This window comes from Meleagris gallopavo, chromosome 12 (assembly GCF_905368555.1).
Source record: "Meleagris gallopavo chromosome 12, MGAL_WU_HG_1.1, whole genome shotgun sequence".
NCBI lineage: Eukaryota > Metazoa > Chordata > Aves > Galliformes > Phasianidae > Meleagris > Meleagris gallopavo.
Window position 1 is genome coordinate 2,638,780 of NC_139415.1, and position 23,703 is coordinate 2,662,482.

At 38.3% G+C, this 23,703-nt stretch overlaps 1 protein-coding gene across 3 annotated transcripts in view; it reads left to right on the forward strand.

Annotated features, from left to right (window-relative positions):
* The window catches only part of SCAPER (S-phase cyclin A associated protein in the ER), a 144,619-nt gene that overhangs the window by 95,745 nt on the left and 25,171 nt on the right, over window positions 1-23,703 (forward strand). For all 3 annotated transcript variants that reach the window (XM_085234333.1, XM_085234332.1, XM_031555302.2), the window contains 3 exons: window positions 4,542-4,665; window positions 11,324-11,553; window positions 17,594-17,749. In XM_085234333.1, coding sequence (XP_085090459.1) covers window positions 4,542-4,665; window positions 11,324-11,553; window positions 17,594-17,749 — 510 coding nt within the window. The remainder of the gene's footprint in view (window positions 1-4,541; window positions 4,666-11,323; window positions 11,554-17,593; window positions 17,750-23,703) is intronic.

Sequence of the window (23,703 nt, forward strand, 5' to 3'; positions counted from 1 at the left end):
TGTAATCTTCCTGAGTTTGCTCACGTTCAGCACGCTCAGCAGAATTTCAAGTGGTTTCAGAGTTTTATGGTATTTTCCTTATGCTTGTATGGAAAAGCAAGTAGGAACTCCATAAAGCAATTTCATGACTTACGATCAAAACCAGGACACGATTCACATCCCTGCATTGCCTTTCATATATACTCTGGGCAGCTCATCCCCTTTGTGCTGTGCCTCCTTACTGCCCTTGGCAATTGGAACAAATCTGCCAGCAAGCAAGGTTTGTAGGACTTGTTTCATTCACACTTGCAAAGTATTTTGAGTTCCTTCGGTAGCCAGCACTTCACATACAAATTAGTAGCTGTCCTAATGAACAAAAGAGGACTGTTTGCTATTTAAGGCATGATGGAAATTGTCTTTATTATGTTCTCTATGCATACAGCTTCTCTTAATATTTTGTTTAAAGTGGATGCTGTTGTGGTAGAAGGTGTAACTGTGTAGTAGGTAAGAAACAGTACCTGCGTAGTACTGTAGATGGCATTGACACAAGCAGTTGTTATTTTGTTGGGATTTTTCAAGAAAAAATGATAATGAGCTGAGAACTGTTTCTAGTTTGTTCTTTGTAATTTTTACTTTTATGAACACTCACTAATGGAGCCAACCTGTGCTGGTTTTACTATTCCTGCTTTTCTATCTAATTGTTCACAAATCTTTCAACCCAAACTGGAAGACACACTTCTGTTTCTTTTCCTGCAGTTATTCCCTCTAAACAGTCACTGAAGACTAAAAGTATAGGGACATGTAGTTCAGAAGAGGGACCTCTCTGCAAGGTCAGCATCTGAAACCTGCAGCATCTGTCTCTTTCTGCAGTATCCTGTTGCTGTCTGTCTCAGGGCTGGATGTCTCACTCGCAGCACTCAAAACCAAAACGTTATTGCCCTACCACACAATACAGAAACAAGCTTTATTGCCAAAAGTAGTGAACTGTTAGGTAGATTTTGGCTTTAGATCCAAATCTTGCAATGAAGTAACTGATAAACCAGTACAGGAAAATTTCTGTGGAGGTCTTTCAGATTCTGTCTCACTTCAAAACAACAGGGGAGAGGAATGGCTTGACTATTATTTGTTGCGTGATAGTTAAGTTGTAGTTGTTTGGGGGTGTTGGTTTTGTTTTTCATAAATAGAGTAGCATTTCAGGACAAATCTGATGAGTTTTTGGAAGTGTCTTGAAGGAGAACCATTGCTGAGCTTTGCCTTCCCTGCTAATTGTGATGAGACATTGCACCTGAAGCCTCCAATAATGTAAAATACGGGCAAAATAGTTACTGATTGTGAACCTCCAATGCCTTTGAGGGTTCCTATTGATATCATAGGCCCCAAGAGTAAAGTACCAACCTAAAGTTGGGCTTTTTGTCTTCAATTTTTACTTATTTTTGTTTCAATCCAGTCATTCTGCTCACTGGCTTTCAGCAGCAGCTCTCTTCCCATTGCTCTCAGCTGATCGCTTTGTTAAGAAAAGAGTCAGAGTGCTGATATTTCTCTCAAGCAGAAGCTCTGATTCCTTGCCCTTATCCAGTGGTGCAGGAGGGTGGCTCAGTTCTGTGTGGCTGGGTGCTGCCTCAGGGTTTGGAATGAAAGGTAGCCTTTGTCAGCTTGTTTATAATGGCGTGCATTTGGGAAAGTGAAGGTGCACTGGCAGACATGAAATCCACATAGGTACACATAAACTGTTGGGATCTAGCTTGAAGGCATTGGGTAAAATGAGTCCTCTTTCTTTGTATTCATGTAAAATGAATATATTACAGGGATGCACGTTTTTTGTCTAGTTTTAAGACAGATTTCTCTATTGGATCAAAGTTTGTGTACCAGAAGGAGGAGTGTTTCTATAATTGGATTTACTCAGGAGGAAAGCCCTACATCAGAGGGTAGACTTATTATGCAGTTGGAGTGTGCATGCTGTCTGACACGGCTGTAAAGCTGATTTGTGGGTGAGGTACAAAGTTTAGTGCAACATCAGTGATCGATAAACTGCTACGTTGTGCGTGAGGCTCACACTCTTCCATTTCAGCTGCAGTACCCATCGCTTGAGATACGAGATTTGTACTGAGGAGCAATCAGAGCTTCAGATAGGAGAAGGGAAAAAAGCAAAAACAGCCGAGCTGCTTTTAGTTGTCCATCCCAGAGAGCTGAGCTGGTGGTTAAATAAAGTTCTTGCTTGACATTTGCAGCACTCAGCGCTCGTCTCGGAGGCCTTGTGCAGAAATGGTGACAGTTGACAGCTGTTGTGTCCTTAATAAGATTAAAGTAAAGAAATTAGTTGTGCTGTCTGTAATCTGCCATTTAACACTGCAAACCACCTGGGGACAGCTTCTGTGCTGACACTTCCAATTTTGAATTTGGAGAAAACAGTGGAACTGAGTCATAGTTCAGAACGTGCCATGAGCAGAATGCATTTAAACGAAACGCAGTTAGCAATCTTATGTTACAATTAAAAGAACCTTCTTTATTGTTGTGAAAAATTAATTTGACATCCATTTGCTTAAAGCACCTTTTCAAAACCATTATTTAAGCCTCTGAAATTTCAAATACTTTTTCTGACATAGGATTCATTTGGGAAATACAAAAGCACGATGCATTATCGCAGTTGATTTTGTTCAGTAAGTGGGAAGTTTCTGTGTTCAGATGGAAAATAAGTGCTCATCTTTGCAGTTCTGAAAATCCCACATAACAAAGAAACGTTGTGAATTAACTGCATCATGTCACAAACCCTGCAGCACTGCCAAAACGATGAGTTAACCTACCAAAGCCTGACCTGATCCTTTAGTGTTTACATTTAAATTGAATTAATCTTTTTTTTTTTTTTTAATCAGAGTGGCTGGTGAAAAGAAAATCATTTTAACTGGGGAAAAAAAAACCAGCTGATATACTGATATAGTTTCATCTCTCTCTCCCCCATGCCAATACCCACCCAGGGAATAAGCATCCCTAAAAAGTCTGTGAGTCGATTAATGTTTTTCCACTATTGTTGAGGAAGATAAAGTAAATATCTTTATGTAGTTAGGATAAGGTAGGCTATTAAAAAAAAAAAAAGTATAAGCGTGCTAATTGAATTTTTATGAGTGTTACCATTGTAGGGTAAAAATCAGGTGAAATGGGCAAAAATTAACCACTCTTATCAATAAATAATGGTTTAATGTTGTGCTCATATCGTGTGAACTGCAGATTGTAACTGATTTAATTGGACAGACCAGGAAAATTAATTACCACTACAGTAAAACGTAGAGAGTTGGTAATGTGGTGATAATTGGCATATTGACACAGGAAAGGTGTTGGTGTTCCTTGCACTTTCACAGATGAAACCAAGTGAGGTAATGCGTTTGTAAGTCCAGAATTGTTTCTCAAGCTGAGGAAAAGATGATGCCAGAATACTGATGATACTTTTCAGTTTCCTTTAGACAAACAACTTGAGTTGCTAACCATCTTTATTTATTATTGTATATATTTATGATGCTTTTGTGTGCTGTGTCCGTGTGCGTATTTGTATAAGAATAGCGATTACTTCTGTGGTAAGCAGAGTTCTACAGATTGATTCTGTGTTTATTCCGGAACAGTGTTATCCTTGGTCACATTCCTCTTCTCTCTGAGTGTATTTTGTAGGACTGGTCCCAGACTGGTCCCAGCTTCCCTACATGTCCTGTTCTGGGAACGCTGGGTCTGTGCAGATGTAAATACCACGTGTGGTAGGGAGAGTAGCAGGATGTGATTGGTGTACCTGGAGCTTGCAGTGGCTTGTTGTTTCACACTTTGTTCTTTCGATGGCAAATCTGTTACCTCTTCCTGCAGCCAGAGGTGTAGATCAAATGGTGCTGTTGTAGTTACACACTGATGCTTACAGCTTGTGCAGTTCACAGTATGTCAGTAGAAGTTTTTGGACGGGCATTTCGCTTGCTGAGATTTGCTTACTTGGTTTGAGCTACTCAGTGCTCCCTGTTCCTTACGTTTCTTCTTAAGTGCTGCTGAAATGCTTCTCTGTAAAGCTGGTCCCAGGATACCACGAATTGCTCCAGAGGGGCCTTTTCTCCTGAAGGTTGTGCTAAGAGAGGGGCCTTGTACCCCGATTCCCAATAAGCCAGAAGAAGAGAATATTGCCTATCCCAATTACACAGCATATCAGCTGATTTCTTTAGCTTTGCTATGCCTTTGCAGCATGGCCATAATTTGTGTTAGATTTGTAGTACGAATGCACGTGTGCATTTGCTGAGAATGCATGTGCATAACTAATCTTAATAAAAAGTTCACAGGTATCAGAAGGCAGTTCAAGCTTTTCAAACTGTATGTTCCAAGACAAGTCATTAAGATGTAAACCCTGAGTACAGAAGAGTCCAGTAGCCACATGCTGTGGGAGTTCTGCTAAATATGGATTCCTAACATTTAAGGTGTTTTTTTTTTCCCTTATTTCACTTAAATATTCAGTTCCAAGTTTAGAAGAACAATTGTGAATTACTGAAATATTGTTTTGTCATGTTCTATTTATTTTTCTTTCTCTTCTCCTGATCTTTTAGGTCTCTCTGCAGTACAGTAAATGCTTATGGACTCACCTGCAATAACTGTACAGAAAACTGCACCTATATTCTTTTTAGTAACAAGATCACCTTTTTAATGGACTTGCTGATGCACCAGTTTACGGTATGTAAAATACATTTAATGTAGAAATTTGTCCTCTTTCACAAACATATTAGAGTATGTGCAGTGTAAGAGCTTCAAGAGATCATAGAATCACAGAATGACCTGGCTTGAAAGGACCATTGTGATCATAAAGCTCCGATTAGAAAAGTAAGGTTCTTCTGTTGTATGTGTTTGGTAAACTACATGTACTGTACTTCTATACAAATGGATGTAGTCTCTGCTGCTAATAAATTCTGCAGAAGCATGCACACTGGGAACCCTGGTGAGTGGACAGTGTGTTAATCTTAACCCATTCTGGGGCTTTCTTTTCTAATGCAGCCTGGGGCAATAGCTAATGTATAGAATGCTATGAGTTGTTCATGTCTGCTGCGTTCTTATGTGTTTCAATATCAAAAACACAACGCAGTTCAGTATGTTGCTGTTAACTGCATTTGCAGAGGTGTTTCAATAGCAGGACTCTCTGACAGTGAAGGTTTTAATTTTCCAATGTTTCATTTAATTTGAAATGTCATTAAATATTTTATTTGAAAACTCATTTTTAATTCATAGTGACCTGCTCATCATAAGATATTTAGTCCTGGTTTTCTACTTATAAATCGTGTGTATGTATTTTCATGAGCCAAGCAGTTTGTTAATTGAAAAGTTATGTACGTACTTTAAATAATTCAAATGACGCTGTTAGACTCAACAAGCCACAGGACTGCTGATGAACACTTAAAAAAGATGGTCCAGGGGCCTTTGGCACAAACAAAGAAAACAGGAATGCAACCTGTATGTTGTCTTCTAAGTAGCTGCCAGCTCATTGTTCTCCACCAAATCTTTCCAAGAGGATTCCAGGTATTAGATTTCAAATATACTTAGTGAAAGGTGCATGTATTGTGCTGGGCCAGTCACAACACTGTCTGCAGAGCGAGCCAGAACACAGGCTCCCTGCTTAATTACAGAGATGAAATCCTTCAGCACTTTGCAAGTGACAAGATTCATTCTGATGCCAGACACCTTCCCTTTTATCAGCACGGCTCTGTGCAAATGGCCTGAACCTCTTCTGAATAAATACGGAGGATATTTCTTAGACTGTCGGCCACCTAGAGATCAGAAATAGTGCATAAAGGAAATTTACAATGTGTAGATGTGCTCTCAGCCTGCCGCCAAGTACTGCTATTGGATTGCAACAAAACTGGAATTAAAGCACAAAATTCCCCTTGACCCGCAGTGGACTTTTCTTTCCTGTGCACAAAGTCTTCTATGTTCTCTTCGGGCAAAATTGGCCCTTGAACTGAGAAATCTTCATCATTCCATGAAATATGTATTTAAGTAAAAATAAATAAGTACAGCACTACCTCCATAGCCCTGATTCTTCTCTCTCAAAAATGCACCAAGTCAGATCAAATTTCAGTTTTTCTTTTTTTTTTTAAAAAAGGCCACATGGAAAGCACTTCTTTTAATTGGATCAGGCTCTGAATGCCAGGATATAAAGGCCAGCCCTCCAAAGAATTTAACTGCTTTGGTGAGCTGTGTGATGCTTATGCTTCCTGTCTCGTGTATATTCCCATACTAAACCCCAAGTAATACTCTGTTTAGAAAAAAAAAAAGAACGTATTACTGCAAGATCTTAAAAAATTGAGTATGTGCTAATATTTGCTGTGTACAGAAAGGTTTGAGTTTTGAAAAAGCTTTAAAAATAGTCTTAAATGCAGCAAACATCAACCTTGCTTTGATGTAATATAATTAGCTTTTAGTTTTGTTTTTAAACCCCAAATCTAATGCAGTGTCAGCTTTGTTTTACCTAGAAATCAAAGCTATTATCTATTTCAAATATTCAGATTTAAGATGGTCACTTCCTTTATCGAAGTGTAATATATATTTATCCTCTGGAGAAGTTGGGGGGTTTTGTTTTTGTTTCATTTTTGTTTGGTTGTTTTTGTTTTTCCTCCCAGCGTGAGCTGGGTAACTGATAGGAAATCAACTGTAGAGATTTGTGGGTTTGGGGTGGGTTTTTTTTTTTTTTTTTTGACCTCCAGCCTGCTCAAGCTAGTTATTAAAAGCTATTAGACCTTTCTTCCTGCAATTTACCTCATTCCTAAACCTTCTTGACTTATCATTTTGCCTTTCTGAGCCTTCTTATCAGCTCAGATAATGTGTAAGTCAGTGCCTGCTGAGGTCAGTAGCAGCCAGACTCCAACTTTGAAAGGCCTCTGCATCAAACCTTCCTGTCTACATTCGTGGGAGGCTGATGGTCAAGAAGTAACTTCATTTCTCTACAGACTTGCTATCTCTGCTCTTCCTTGTCTCCTGAACATAGATGATAGCTGCAAAATAATGAAAACCTTTTCTAATTGTATATTTTGGAAGACTGTACTCTGTCAGAGACAAAGAGTTGCATGGAACCATAGATGTGTACAGTTAGCTTCTTGTTTTGGTTGGGTTTTTTACTAGTCAAGTTCTTTTCCACACAGCTATCTGGAAAAGCCATCTGTATAAACCATACATTTCTGTACATACATCTGTTAGTGATGGGTTTAGTAAGCAGTTTGAGGTTTTGTCTATTTCAGGTACCTGTACTTTCATGGTTTCCTGATGATCCATGAAAGATGTGACAGTTTGTTTGTTAGCTGTGCTCTCAGGTAGATCAAAGGGAAATGTCCAGAAGCTTTTGAGAACATCTTAGCCAGTAAAAATGCTTAGCAGTTGTTATTGTTGGCTGGCTCAGATCTTTTCCATCCTAGCATATCTGTTGTTATCAGTTAAGCTGTAATACAATTCTATACTAATGAGGAAATGAAGATGTTTTTAATTGTTATTATTGTGGTGTTATACATACATACATACATACATATATATATATATATATGTTTTATTGTTCTATTATATTTATTCTATTATATTTCTTCATTTGCGCATTTCTCTCTTGTACTCTGCAGCACATAAGTTGGCTTCATGTTCATTTGCTCTGTCTGTGACCAGAATTGTGAACTCCCAGGCACTGAGATGTGCTGCTCGACCCTTCTGGTCCATTCTGAAATTCCATTCTGTTTCCATAGCACTTGGATACAGTGGTTTGCCTGTGTGGAGGGTTTCTATCTGCCTAATCACTAAGAGGTTGAGAAACCCTCTTGTCCCTCTGTTGGAGATCCAAGGACCAGCACCTATCAGTATCAAGGTCATCAGAAAAGTGCCTCAGCTGGATGTCAGCTCTGCATGTTGGGCTGTTTCTAAAGCAATCCAGATAATGCTGGCAGCGTAAAAGAACAAAAACTGCCTGTCCTTTTAATAATGTAACTTCGAAAAGACCAAAAATTTGGTTTCTGTTCATTTGCTTCAGTTGGGAAGCCAGTACATGAGTCCTATAGCACATGTTGAAAATAGGGCTAGGATAAAAGAAATAATTACATAAATTAATATATAATAATTTATAATTTATATATTTATTTATATATTTATTTATATTTATATATTTAATATATTTATATATATTTAATAATAATAATATATAATAATAAATATATATATAATGTGTGTGTGTGTGTGTGTGTGTGTATTCCTGGGCAGGTTCCATTTCTTTAGTTCAACAGTTGCTACATTGAAAATCCAATATTCTATACTGTTTTGAAAGTATATATTTTCCAGAGTGTTTTAGAAGCAAGCCCAGTGATGACTAGGAATGGAGTGTTTTACAAGGCTGGGAGATCTTTCAGTTCAGATTTAACAGCTCAATATTTGAAGCAACTCTTCAAATAGATGGCTGTGAAGGATTATTCTTCTTACGAGAAAAATAAAAACACAAATGAGTTTTCAGTGGTAGCTCTGTGTTGCTATCTGGAAACTGTATATTTTTGTTAGCACAAAGAAATGCACGTTGATATCCAGGGGTACTTGCCGTGGCATGAGTCAGAACCGAATAGCACTTTCAGCTGTATTGAATGTGTGCCTAAGTGCTTTACTGGATTGGGGCCATGTCGTTCAGCATCTTGCAGGATTAAATCCTAGATGCTGGGCACAGCTGAAGAGCTTACAGCAGCTCTACACAAGCAAGGGATTCCCTTACACAAGGGGAATTCTCCACTGGATTGCTTTTATGGAGACTGCCAGAGCTGGAAATCTGGTCATTAGACCATATTGGTTCAAGAACTGCTTTAAAGCAAGAGTTTTGATGATGTCTGGCATCGGCAGTCATCATGAACATTAAAACAGTGATGAGATGTTGGATCTGTCATAACTGAAGGCATTTTTCCCGTTCTTCCTTTGTACTTGAAACATGTATGATACCAATCACTTGACAGGTCGCTTTAGATAGGTAATATTACTTGTAGATTTTTGACAGTTAAACTGTTAGGCCTCTTAGACCTCGCAAATAAAAGTAGGAAGTTCTGTAATACTTGCTTATCCAAAGCCTACGCTCAACAAACAATGGTTTTTATGAACATCATTAATTTCTGCTGTAATCAAACACAGAAGTCACAGCTTGAAAGGTTTCACAATTATACTATTAAATCTTAAGATTTCCTACCCCCTTACGTGATATAATGATCAACATGCAGCAGTACATCACTTTTGCAAGCATCCCAGTTAATGTTGTACATAAATCTCAACATGCTTTCACGCTATTCTGTTAATTACTTCTACAATAAAAGAGTTGATCTTTTGTCACTCAGTGAGTTCATACCAAAGGAAAATAAGGTAGGAACAAAGTTCAAATTTACCTGTTTTCTTTAAAGCAGTTTCCCTTTATCTCCTCTATGTCTTAGACTGGGTAAAAACCACGTTTGTTCTCACTTTGTGTTAACCCACCTATACACTTTTTCCAAAAAATGAAAAGTGAAAAATCAGCTCTGTGAGAAATGTTAGATTGTATTAAGAGTGTCAGATGTATTTATTCTTCAAATTAGTAAGAATGGTTTTATACTGAGGCATGAATTGTATAACTAAGGACTCCATACTTATGTATACGAAAACTGTATGCTCTATGTAAATATATTTAACTAGAAGAGAAAAAGACATCTGTTTATATAATACTATTCATCACAGCAGCTGGAAGGCTTTGCTACAATATATTGTTAAATCTTTTAAGAGAGATTATATATCTTTTTTTTTTTTTTTCATCTTAGGTGAAAAAGCACTGAGTAGCATTTGTTAACCATGTTTTAAAACCTGATGTTCCTAGTACAGGTTGACACGTTTGAATTAATTTATACATTACAAAGCTTAATCCATCTATTCAGTAGGCAATTAGAATCATTAGGCCTGAGTTGTTTTAGTCAGCAGAAGTTACTGAAGCAACATAATATTATTTTTCCTATTGAACTTGAATAAGCTGCTCAAGGCTTCTCACTTGCTCTCTTGGCTCAGCACCAGAAGCAGACTATTGCACTGAGCTTTAAGTACCGGCACAAGGCTCGGAGCTCATGAATAATGAAAAAATGTGCATGTTGTTCTTTGTCACCAAGTGTTACCAAATCCCTCCTGATACCTATACAGAGAGAAGCAATTTACTGTGACCTCACTTGCTAATACTGGCTGTAAATGATTTTAACCTGGAATGAGAATAAAACTTCCTGAGGCTCGTTGTGTGTTTTAGAGCTGTGTTACTCCACGTTGTCCATTCTGATGTTCCTGCTATGTTGCGTTATGCCTGGAATTTGTGCAACTCTTTCTGTCTTCCCAGGATACTTCCTTAGTGTTTTTTTTTTCTTTTTCAGTTTTTTCAGGGAGGTGGTCTTGCCTTTGAGGAGTACTTCAGTCTTTGAAATACTTGCCTACTCGGGGCATTAACTGTAGTAGTAAACTGCTAGAAGTTTTGATACTTGCTAGAAAAAAATTTGTCAGGACTTTTGTTCAGTTGTGATGTGGGTCCACTGTAATTCATCTGCTTGGATGCAGTTAAGGTTGCCCTCTGTTACTGGCTTCAGGCAGCTATGTATTACCCACAGTTACTGTAATTTGTTCTTGAATTCAGCCATGTAAAAGCTACCTCTCTGCAGACTGGAGAAAAAAAAAAAAAAAAACCCAAAAACCTGCATTCCTCACTGTACCTTGGTACCACTGGGTAGTGATAACTCCTGTGGCCTTCCCATGGGTACTCTGTACCTACTGTCAGGTATTTCAGTGTACTGTTTCCAGAGGACAGCCTCGTCCTGTTTTAGATGCACATACATTGCGTTTGTCCAAAGTCAAGTAGAGGAGTACTGTGCAATACTAAAGGCTATTCCTTCCACAGAAATGAGCTGTTGTTGCACTTTGTTACTCAATGCTTGGTGTATCCTAGATAAGTACTATGTCTTTGGATGACACAAGGTTGAAATCAAAATCCACAATTTATTCACAGTTGAGTGGTTTTTTAAAGAAAAGTTTCTTTGGTAGTTGCTCATCAAAAATTCAGTGTATGTGTTACACAAGAACCATATTGATGACGTACTCTGCTGCTGTAGAGCTTCCTTTGGTTCTTTAACACTAAATTCAGTTTTGACTTGATTTATTCAGTTTTAAATGATGATATCTGTATAGGAGTATATAGACCCTTTCTTATATCTGAAATATTTAAATGTCTCTCAGCACTGCTAGACTTCACTATTGTATTTTGCTGTACTCGTATGTGTTTCTCTACAATTCTTACTGAATTATAGATGCTCTTTTTTTTTTTTTTTTTTCCCCCTTTACTTAGGTTAATGTTCCAGATGACCATAATGCTACTTCAGGAAGAAGTGCAAATAAGCAGGTGTTTGAAGGTCTAACAACGGGGCTCCTGAGGATAACAGCTGTGATTTTCAGGTGCCTAATCTCCAGCTTCCCAGATGGAAACAACCACTCTACAACACTGAAGATAATACAGGAAGTGAAAAGCAAATCCTCACAAGTGGAAGCCTTCAACAGCAGAATCCAAGACTTGATCAGGTTAAAAAAAAAAAAAAATTGAAATGTCTAATCCTCCTTTATTACAGAGAAAGAAAATTACTTTGACTTAAGGGACAAACTTCTCTAACTCTCAATGTAGTAAAAGTAGCATATATGTCCAGTCAGAAGACTACTGAAGTGCTATACTCTCAAGCAGTAAGATTCTTCAAGAGAAATGCAGACACAGAAATACAGAAAACCGAATGTCTTTTAATTGTGCACTCTCTTGCACTTATTCAGAGATTGAAATATGTTTCTGTATTTGTCTGTCTCTGAGTTAATGTATATCTGTGGCAGGTAAATTGCTTTGGTTTTTTTGTTATCTTTTATAGATTAATTCTTATTTACGGTGGCTTTGTGCACCCATCTATATGGTTTGTCCAGATGATGTTTTCAATTAATCCTTGTAGCAAATATTGCCTTAATCACGTACTTTCATCTAAAACACTGGACAGTTACAACGAGCCCTAATGTTAGTCTTCTATATTGTCTGCACTCCTCACTGATCCCCATAGACCTTTTTAATCCTAACATCTTGAATTGCTGTATGACTTGTGTAGCATCCTCGTAATCTAGGTTTCTTCACTTTTTTTTTTTTGACCTTTCTGTCAGTTTCTTCCCCTGATTTCTTTGGAGTCAGCTTCCTTCCTTCCATATTTTCTTTCCATTCTCTACACCAGCTGCATATGCCCTTTGCACTTGTGATCCTGAATACCATGCATGCGTTCACATAACTTTTCTATACAATAAATACTTTTTCTTGTAAAGATCACCCAGTAACTTCTATAATTTGACTTCAACTCTTATAACATAGCTGTATTTTAGTAACAGCTTTCCTTTCTATATAGTATATTATGCTTTATTATACTATATATTATATAGTATGTAATATATAATATATATTACATGCTTTGAGTAAAATTTTGATCAAAATAACTCTGTAAGTTCTATTAGCAGGATAAGGGGAAAGACGTTCCTTAGTCATTTTTGCTTTGAAATATTAAAAGTCTTCAGTAAAATGGCTTGAATGTAAGTTGTGGCTGAGCATCCCCGTGGTAACTGTCTAATTTGATGTGTTAAAATTTGGAAGTGAAATGTTCATAAAACGTAACGGCTTACTTTCCAGAGAATTCTGATGTGCTTCAATCATGATCTGCCTGATTTGAAAAGGAATTTCCCCCAGGTTTTGCAGGTAGAGAAAGTATCTCTTATTAGATTAACAGTGAGACAAGATTTTAGGTGCTGTTTCTCAGATCTCAGAACATGGCTTTTCCTTCTGTTTTCCTTCTGTGCTCTTGAGAAGGAGAAAACTTATATGTAATTAAGAAGACAGATTTTAGAACCACTGCATTTTTTTGTTGCAAACATGGGAAGGTACCCAGCAGGCAGGGTAGCAGTGATAGAAAGGAAGAGCATAGACTTCTGTTTGGCCATCAGAAGACTGAGTTTAAGAACAGGATTGTGGTCCTTGCTGTGACATAGCGTTCCTAGGCAGTGCTACACAACATCACTTGGACTTCTTATAGGCAGTCATTAATTTGAGTCCTAGCTTGAAAGCTGGGTTTGATTTACAGCGGTGCTGAGCACATTGAACAGCAAGTCAGTGGGAGCTTTACTTTGGAGTATATAATGTGCTATGTAATGCCAAATACCGTTAAAACAAGATCATAGGTCTCTCAGATCGAATACACAAAATAAGACGTAAGTGGATTTATGTGTCCATGCTTCAGTTTCTGTCAAGGAAAATGCAGCTCATACCAGCTCCTCAGAATACAAGGACGTTACAAAAATGAACTCCTTCGTGTCTGGGAAGGTTGCAGGTGTTGTAGTCTTGAAGTACTGTATGAACAAAGCCGTGTTCCTTTCTCACCAGTTGCACAGAGAGACATTCTGTCTCTCTCCAGTTGCTAAGCCTTGAGACATTTTGTCAGCTTTTGTGTGATTCCGTAGCATATGTAATTTTTATTTTCTCTTTCATATCTCTCTTTAATGTGGTGCCAATCTATTCTGTTTAATGAGAAATCTCATTTCTTTCATAAGCATTTTGAGTAAATGCGTTTAAGGAAAATAAAATCTGAGACATAGCTGATGCTTTTCACAAATCTGACCACCTTGAAAATTTTCTGTTCTGATACTTAGACTTGATGATCTTACACCAATGAATTGCATTTCTTTTATGCAGTCTAATATACTAACTTAAGGTGTTGATTGTAAGCATGACTTAGATACCCTAAAGCTATATGATTAGCCAACTGATTTATTTTTAACCTCACCTGCGTTGCTGAACTGAATGATTTCATGTGGCATCAAATTCCACCAACCGACAGTACCCTTCTGTAACCTTTGGTAGATTCCTTCATATAGTTTTTTGGTTTGTTTTTTTGTTTGTTTGGGTTTTTTTGGTTTTTTTTGTTTGTTTTGAGAAAAAAGGTATTTTGATGAAATACTTTTTTACAGACTTGGACTTTTTTGTTGTAGCATTTAATGTATCCTAAATTCCCTTAATTTCTTAGTGCCAGTAGTTATTCTGGTAACTCTTAAAATACCCTGTACTTGCTAGCAGATACTCAGAATGCATTTCTAAGATTGCCTGTCTTCTCTCTCCTGATGATCCACGGATCACAGCTCTAAAGTCCTGTGGTTACATCCAGCCTTATGAAGGCTTAAATGCTCACAGCAGCTTCAGATGAAGTTCCCATTCATTGCATGTGCAGGGTGTCTGTGACACCTTTAACCCAACAAATCATTCTTTTTCTCTTTCAATCTAATTTGTGGTTTTGTGTTTTAGGCCTTGTTTTTATTTTATTAAGCAATATAGGCACTATACAGCTAAAGAAGAATCCTTCTGCTTGCCATGAATGTCTTTTAATGGAAATAAGAAACAGATTATCCTAAACTATATCGTTTGCTAAAGATGTGTAGTTTCACTAGTAAATTATGCCATCAGTACATCACTGTGAGGAATTAAATGCTAATGGTATGCTACTGAAACTGGCACACTGAGCATCTGCACATCTTCCCACTTCTCCAAGTCTGATATGATGCTGATGGACACAAAGCTAGATAGCTGGAGGAGGAAAGCAAAACAAATAGTTGCCATAGGTACCAGTGACCTCTAAAAGTTAATTGTTCTCATGTAACCCACCTTCTCCCCAAACAGGTTTTGAAAGAGTGTGAAATTTCAGGATGTTGTATTCTTCTCGCTTAGGAATGGGAGGGTGGGAGGTCTGCTTATTGATATTTGTGCTGAGCAGACATCTGACACTGGCTGGGCTGAGCACAGATATACCCTCAAGCTAAGAAGATACATGAGAATCCAGCTAGGTCCTTCACCTGAGGCACTTTAAGGGATCTGGTTATAAATGGAGAAAGAAAGGCACGATGACAAGGTAATGCTGCAATTAGGAAAAAAGAGAGTGGGCATTTCAAACTAGTCAAAACCAGACAAATTTATATTATTAATGAGAACCTTTCACCTCAAGGTCATTCTATCATGTGTCCTCGTGGAGTTGACTTAATGAGTTTTAGGAAGATTTGGAAAGAAAGAGGGAATAACTTTTTTTCTTTCCCCATTTGGGAAAAATAGACCTGATGCATAAGCAACAGGTGTTTGCACACTGTCAGAAGGATAACCAAGTTACTGGAGCTATACTCCCATGGGTGAAAAGAGTGAGAGATGGAGACGTTAGATTAGAGCTTTGAATTCCACTTGTCTGTGCGCTCAGCTTCAAGGGAGGGAGTGCTTCATTTGTCCTCTCATTGTCTCCAGACAACCTTAAAAAATAGTTCCAGTCGACTGAAAACTCATCTATTTCTTCTCTGCTGAAACAAGCAGCTGCTGACACCCTTTGGTATCCAGGTGTGGGTGTAAAGGAAGGTGACAACACGTCTTGTAGATGTCAGTCAGACATTCCTCCTAGGGGGAAAAAAAAAAAAAAAAAGAGGATTGCCCAGAGTACTTCTGTCTTTTAGTGAGTAATCATCTATCAGTATTAGCTATGTTTTATTTTCTCCTTCTTCCTCTTCCTTCCTATATCATGGTGAGATTTCCAGCACTCAGCATTTCTCTACGACTGTGATGTATCTAACACCCAGCTCTGTTCCTGGAATTACTCTGCTAATACTGGAGAGCTTGTTTATCACTTGTGTGATCAAGTGGGTTGCTTAGATCAAAATCTGTAGGAAAACATGCTGGTAGCCTCTCCTGTTGCTAAACAGAGCAGACAAATCAAACTGACCTGAGCAATTAGTTTGCAACTAATAACCTTTATGCATCCTTAGGTGTTTTTTGCTGCTGTATTTCAGCAAATCAAGTCTTTCATTATTGCAGTCTGACATCATGCTTTATACACGATATATTTTTATTCTTAATTACTTTCATTGTTTCCACAAGCTTTGTGTCAGCTGGTTAAGCTTTGGCAGAAAGTCTAGCTTCTGCCCCGAGGAGAGGTTAGTGTTTGGGCAGGAAGGCTGTCTGAAACATGGAGACTTTCCTCCCCAATCTTCATAGTCCCTAATTTTTCAAAATCAGATTGCAAGATAGGGGAGGAAATTATTTTTAATAGATATTTTTCCAGCTCCTGAGGCACTTATCTAATCAATATTAATTATTTACTAGAAACAGGTTTTTTTTGTTTGTTTGTTTGTTTTTTTTGCTGCAATCATCATTATTTAATAATGTTTCACACTTCAGTCAAGTCAAGATGCACGTGGTGCTGTAGAAACATACATAGTGCTGTTCCCATCTTCAGCCTCACTCTAAAGCATCATCTCTAACAAGTGGGCTTGATAAGCAGGTAGGCAGAACAGCTGATGGGATGGAATAATGATAAAAATTGTATGGCTTAGGGCAGACTATCAGTGTAAAAACAGTGAATGAGGTGATGGTGTCTGAAAGCAATTTAATTTCCTAAGTCAGGTTGTGTCACAGAATGTTGTAACATTTCTTCTGATTTTGACAAGAGATTTCTTCCAGTTGGTATGAGTAGAGCAGGGGAAAGTACCAAGAAAACTGAGGAAAAAGGCCAAGGAGTTGGTTGAAGCTGGAAGTTTATCTCCACAAACAAAACTGACCTGACATAGGAGAATGAACCAAAGAGATCAAGTCTGAGAAACTGCATGTTTGTGGTAAAAAGGGGAAGTACATAAAGTTAGGTGATAGCAGTAAAATGACATGGGGAAAAAAAGGCCAGTCTGCACAGTTCAGTTGGAATTGATAATGATGGAAGTGTGAGAGAAACTGGTGCAGACAGAGGTTGGTGTTAGTGTGCAGGAGCAAACAGTAAGGTTTTTGGTGAGTGTTTTCAAGCTCTTAAAAATCCTAAGAATCCTCAGCAATAGGGAGGATGGGAGGATGGTGATGTGATGTACTACTGTGTTTGATAAAAACAAACAAAAAAAAAAAGTAGCCTTTTGGCTTAAAAATAAAGTCATTAGCATGGTTTTATGTGCATTGAGTCCTGGTGGAGTTCCTGATGGGGCTTCCTGATAGCAGGAGATTGTGACCTGTATGTTCTTGTAGTCTCTTAATTGTTGCATATAAGTTAAAAAAAAAAAAAAAAAAAAGGAAAAAAAGCAAAAAGCTATGCAGTGGTTGTTATGATATACGTATTGCAATAAAAGGTTATCTGGGTAACATCATTGTCATCTTGAACTTGTGTGTTCTACAAAGTTTGTCTCTTCATGCTAAAGAGAAATTGTGCTGCTGCAGAGCTATCAAGACTGTTATAAATCATTTAACTATGGCAAAATTCCATTGTCCTCTAGCAGTATGGTAAAATAAACACTTAATTCATCTTTCTTTGTACAGTATAATACAAATTATCGTGCAACAGACAGTTATCTTAACAAGAACTACTGATAGTTACAGAGCTCCAGACTTGAAGTTGTTGTAATTTGAACTGCTTTATTGAACCCTTTAAGAAGCCACAAACTGTATTTTATATGCTTTGATAGCAGAGAAGCAGAAATTCCGTTCTCTGTAAAGTCATCAAAACTGTCACAGGACTATTTTTTAATACAGTTTTTCATCTGTTTCCAGTTACGTGGTGAACATAGGACTGATAGACAAGTTGTGTTGCTGTTTCCTGTCCGTCCAAGGCCCTGTTGATGAGAACCCAAAAATAGCAACTTTTCTACAAAATGCCACAGCACTGTTGCATGGAATATGTCAGCTCTGCTTTGCTGTCAGTGGAAGGTAGGTACACTTGGTCTGTCATCTCTGTTATGTTCACCAGGCAGCAGAACTTGTAGCCAACACTGCATCTGTGGTAGTAAGCGAGCACTGAGGTAAAGTTATTAAGTAGCACCAGTCCCTAGTGACACAGTGAGGGCTAGTAGAGAAGCTCTGCTCCCCCTTTCACCATTGAACCATAATTAGTTGCCTGCAGTCAGTCTCAATTCTTGTAGGTCATTTATCATAACTGCAAGCTGTATCTCCTTCGCTCATCATTACAGAGAGGGTTTTATCACTACTGAACTTAAGTGTACAGTACTAGGGACTTGAAGAAGTATTTTACTATCAGCTGAAATCAGCTCTTAATTGATATTGTCTTTTAGATAGCCGAATTCAGTTCTTGTTCTTTAACATACTATTATCAGTAAGAGAATTATATTTATATAAAGTATTACTGGATTTGTCAGGGGATTTTTCTAATGCAAAATGCTCATTTCTGCAACCTAACCGGGGCTGAGCTTGTGGCATATCTCTGCTGGCAAATCCAGACTGCTCTGTCTACAGCCTCGGATGGCATAAGTGTCAAAGTCAAAATTTCAGAGCTTCAGGGGCCACGTGCTAAAACCTACTGCCATTAGACTGCTGCATGTTTCAGGGTAAGACAGTGCTGCCAGAACTTGACAGTGAATGCCTGAAGGGATGCTCATGTTGAAGAGCAAGAGTTAAGAAAACATAAATTAAACAAGGCTGCAGGTAAGAGCTGTTGCTGGTAACTCCAGGACACGGGCACATGGAAAAAGAACTGCAAGAAATATGAGCCCAAAGAGACCGTCCCAGCTTACTGAAATTTCTCTGTATGAAAGCTGCCAACTTGGTATTTTACATTCCAGGACAGTGCTGCCAAAAGTCAAACGTGTACTGAAAAAATTCACCTTTCTCTTAGTGGAATAATAATTCTAGCTACGAGTCTGAGTAATATAATATGTGCCATTTCTGAAGCGGGCATATGTCTCACCCAACACACTAAAGATACTTGCTCCCCAAAGTAATGCAGTACTGTGCTATGCAAGTACTTCTCTCCAGAATATCTGTGCAAAATATGAATTTTGGAGAGTTGAGCATTTTTCTTCGCAGTTGCACCAAGAGGTATCTGATCTTATAAACAGCAGTGCTGGTGAGTTTATCCAAAGGTGCTGATTGTTCTCAGTTTTCATGTTAGATTGTTCCTTTGAGCATGAAAAGAAATGAGAGAAATGAACTTGCGGATTCTGAAACTGTTGTCTTCCACTTTTAGATAAAAGTTATGCTGTGACTGATTAGACAGGCAGTTTAGATGCCTTTAATCACCTCAGCATGCTCTTGTTGAAGAACTGAATGCAGTGTGATTCTGCCATGTTACATAACGCACACAAGGAGTTCCTTAATATTCAAGGTGATTTTAATGGAAAAAGCTGCTGCCAAACACACATTGAGATGGCAGAAACAAAGTTCAAATTTATTGAATTCTTAAATATGTCACAATGCTGTAATACATTTTGTGTGATACGTGATCTGCAGCACTAAAGGCACCTCTCTTTTTGAGAAATACAGATGGCTCTTTCATTTGTGCTAACTAGCAGTAGGAAGCAAGGCGTCCTGTTCTGTCAGAATCCAGAAAACTTAGAAAACTAAGTATTAGGGTTCCAGGCCTTCCCCATTGTTGCAAGAGCAATTTGAGCTTCATCTCCTCAAGTGATTTCTCAAGGTAAGGAACTTACTGCAGCCCCTTGATGATGATGGTGGAAGCATGTCGTTTGTCTTGTTTTTCTGATAGAAACAACAGCCTGTGTTGGTTCTTATGTAAAATGTTGTGACTCTGTGCTGAATGCATTAGGCTGTGTGTGCTCTTTGTGCTGCATGCAGTTTTTAGAGGGCGCGTAGTGCTGCTGAGTGGGCGCAGTGGGAAGCTGGCAGGACTTGGTCATAAGGAAGGTGCTTGAACCAGGACCACCAGGCTGTCAAATCTTTCACAGTGCCTGCACCAATGAAATCCTTCATGAGCTGGAACTCGTGAGCTGGCCGAATGCTGGGTAGCCTTCCTTGCTGGGTTCAGACAGCACCAGGCTGCTGGAAGGATCCCTACTGCAGCTCTAATCAGGGCTATTCCCAGAGGGCTAGAAGTTGAACACTGTAACACACGTTCTGAACAATTAACAGAGCCTATCCTCAGATACAAAGTACACATTTCTGGAGCTCAGATGTAGGAGGTGCTGTTAATGTGGACTTTCCTGTCTTCTCTACAGGACTTACTTCAAAACTGTTCCATAATTGAGCAAAATGCTCCTAAACCAAACTCTAAATTTAGACCCGGTGTTTGCTTGGATACTGGCTTTGTGGCAAGCTGTTCTGCCAGAGCCCACCTGCAGGTCTTGATCAGGACCTTTGTGACAGGCAGTCCTCCTCCTTGTTTTAAAGGACCTTCACTGCTCTGTTTCTGCTTCCATTAATTCGTGGAGATCTCCAGGTTGGATTGTTTTTAGGAAACATCACATCAATAACAATGATTAGAGAATATCTTCAAATCGCATCAGATATCTATGTGAGCATGACGTGTTAAATGTTAAATAAAGTAAAAGATAAAATTTTGAGACATAAACTACAATACATTTTTATTCCCCTGGTAGACTTTAAAAAAAATAAATTCAAAATCATGGTGTAAGATACAGTAAAGGAAAATCTTAGTAATGTAGAAACATAAAGTGGAGGATTCTCAATTTTAACATCATAAAAAGTTATTGAAATGAGGGAATCCATTCTGAACATATGTTATAAACTCATAATAAGAGGAGGATTTTCTTTTCATTTGTGGTCAAGGTCTTTAAAAAGATTTAACTTTTATATTGATCTTTTCAAATATGAATTTTTGGTACTAATAAATGCTAGAGTGATTCTTTCTATTGAAGTTTTGCAGGGAGTTTGATAGTGTTTTCTAAACACTGTAGTGTGTATAGAAGATCATTTGTTAAGAACGTTAGTAACTTGTAACCCCATGCGAGCCTTGTTTTGATAACTATTGTAGATGTATGAGAGATGAAAATAAGGCATTGTCTCTCAGTATAGTGAAAGTGCAGCATGTCTGGTTAGCAATATCTGTTTGCTGAGCAAAAGATGAACATTACATTTGACACTGAGACTTAAAAATGTGGCTGTGATAATGCTTAGCTCTTTTCTGCTTACCATTAAGCATAAAGAAAGATGTTTTTATTAAAATGAAGCTGAGCAAAACATTAAGTTGACTGAATGCATGGTAAGAGTGGTATGTGTAGACTTTCAAATCTGCCTTGCAGTCTGTGTTCAATTGCAGAAGAGCAGTAGCAGTGGTCAGGACGATGGCCTGGTGTTCTAGAGGAGTTCATCGTTGTACCTCTGCACTGCTAGGCTTATATGTGGGTCCTGAGTCCTGCATACACACATGGTAGCATGCTTGGCTTGTCACTATAAGGCAGAGAACAGTAAGCAAGCAGAGAACATGAGAGCATGAACAAAAGTATTGCCGTGCTGGCCTGGATGACCATTCCCAAAAAACTGGAGTGAAAACTGAGCAACAGAGTATGTTGTAGGTCTTTCCCCTCATAGCAAGGATCTTGTTTATGTTCCTGTACTCACAGTCTTCATCAGATTTTACCCCTCCTTCTCCTGCAAATGACTGAAAATAAGACTTGTGTCCCAGCTGTTCAGTTTTTCCTCTGAGAAGGACTGTTGCCAGTGTCTCCTTTCACCTGTGATCATTAGTAATATGTGCTGACACGTCCACCCCAGGGCATTGTGTTGCTGTATGTGATGCTCCACACTGGTAAGGCAGAGATCACAAAGCAAGTCAAGAATTCATGGAATTCTCCCAGTAAACAAATTGACTTGTTGTGTGAGAGCTCTTAATGAAACAGTAAGCTACAGACGTAATGCAAACAACAGTAGAAAAATAGCAGCAGTGGCTCAGTGTAAGGGTCAATCCATAATAATAATAACCACTGAGAGGGAATGTTCTCCCTAAGAGCAGCACAGCAAGCTAACAGTAACAGACACCATGAGGGCAGTGGGTTGTGCATGGAGAGATCCTCAAATCAAGAAGCCTCCTGGGATAGCAACTTGGACAAAATTTGGCCACTTTCATGTTGCAGCCAACCTGTACAAGCTCCCTAAGTAATGTAGGAAGTGGTATGTCTTAGCAATGCAGTAGCAAAGTTGTTACCATTGTATGCTATCCCAGAGCAGTGCTAAGGTGCATCTAAATCCAAGGCAGCAGCTGATGGATCTGGTCTACGAGCTGCGGCAGCAGAAAGCTGCAGATATATAGGGCTTGGTCCAGGAACATAGCGACTTCACGGCACAGGCATGCAAGGAAGTGGGCTAGTTTCTTTTCAGTTTTATTACAGTAATTAAGATAATGCTTGTTTTGGCTGCTGGATAGCAAATCATATGCAAGTCTGTTTGAATTCTGGGTGTGCTTCCCACTGCTTCCAGCAGACAGCAAATGCAGTAAGGACTGCAAACTAATTGAAATTTCTTCTGGAAATTACTGCAGACTTTCAGACCACCTATTGCACAATACAATGATTTGTAGCTTGCTAATGGGATTTATAAGAAGGTTTGGCAGGTGCTAAGTCCTCCTTATAGCTATTTTATTATTGTTTTGCCTCTCTTTTTTGACGTTTCTTTCTCAGTAATAGAATGTAGAAGGAGAAAGTACAGATGATGGTTTTTAAATCCTAATATTAAAAAAAACAAACATATTCTAAGCCTCTTGAAAACTCATGTTTCCATTTGGCTCCCTGTTTTTAATCAGGAGTATATATTTCAAATATACAAACATTATAATGTATACCCTTAGAGGGCCTTGTCTGCTTGTTAGCTCAGTCCGTTTTTAAAACAATATATTTTCAGATATAAACAGTTTGCTCATATTGAAGTTTGGAGAAGTTGTAGTTTTATACTTGTTCTGCAGAGTCTGCTGTTTCTCATCAAGCTGCATTAAATTCCTGTTTTTAATAAATAGTGGTGTACTTTAAGCAATGCAGTATCACTGTTTAATAACTTTTTGCTGGGATGCATATATCCATACTTTTTAATTCTTAAACCTTTTTTTGTAAATCATGAGCCCTCTGCCAATGGGGGAGGAGTCTCTTATGGCAGAATCTGATAATCATAATGGCAGCCCATCATGAAACGTCCTGCACTTAATTTTTGTTGTATTTTTTTCCTTTATTTTACTCCCACAGGTTGTTTGACCCTAATATAAATATTTGCCTGTTTTTCTGTGCTAAGTATAGAGACTTGGTAAAGTTTGGAAGCTTTTCCTTTCCCTTTCCCCAGCCTAGAATAGCCAGTGTAAAAAAAAAAAAAAAAAAAAAAAAAAAGTCCTGTAAGTCTTCCCTTTGGTGAGCAGCTGGGGGGGGTTTGTCCATTCTGCTTTACTTTGGCAGCTCTTAGCAACACAGTTAACGTGTAGGCTTCTTTCAATAGGATAATTAAAAGGAGATGCCTCCGTAGGACTCACAGCTTTAGTTACATACAGACTTAAGTTTCGCGTGTGACAGAGTCCCCTCTTACTGCTGTGGGTTTTGTTTGTTTCCCTTCCTCTCAGCCTGTAAGCTGCCAGTTATCAGAGCTTTCCTTGGGCTTACATTTGAGGTGGACTAAAAGGGTTTTTAAAATCTGCTAAACGTATGGAATCCGCTGTTTTATGGGCTTGACCAGAGCAGCTCAAAGCAGCTCACACAAAGCTTCACCTTCCATTTTCCCACATCTCACATGTGTTTTTTTCTGCTTTAAAGCCCACAACCAGTATGAATAACGTCTTTTACCTTTTTATTGTAAACATTTAGGCTTAAAGTGATTATAACTGACAGTTAAAACCAACAGGAGCCGGTAGCCTGTTCATATACAAATTAACTGTAATACAGGAAAAATCAAAAATAAACATTTTCAACAGTTCCTTC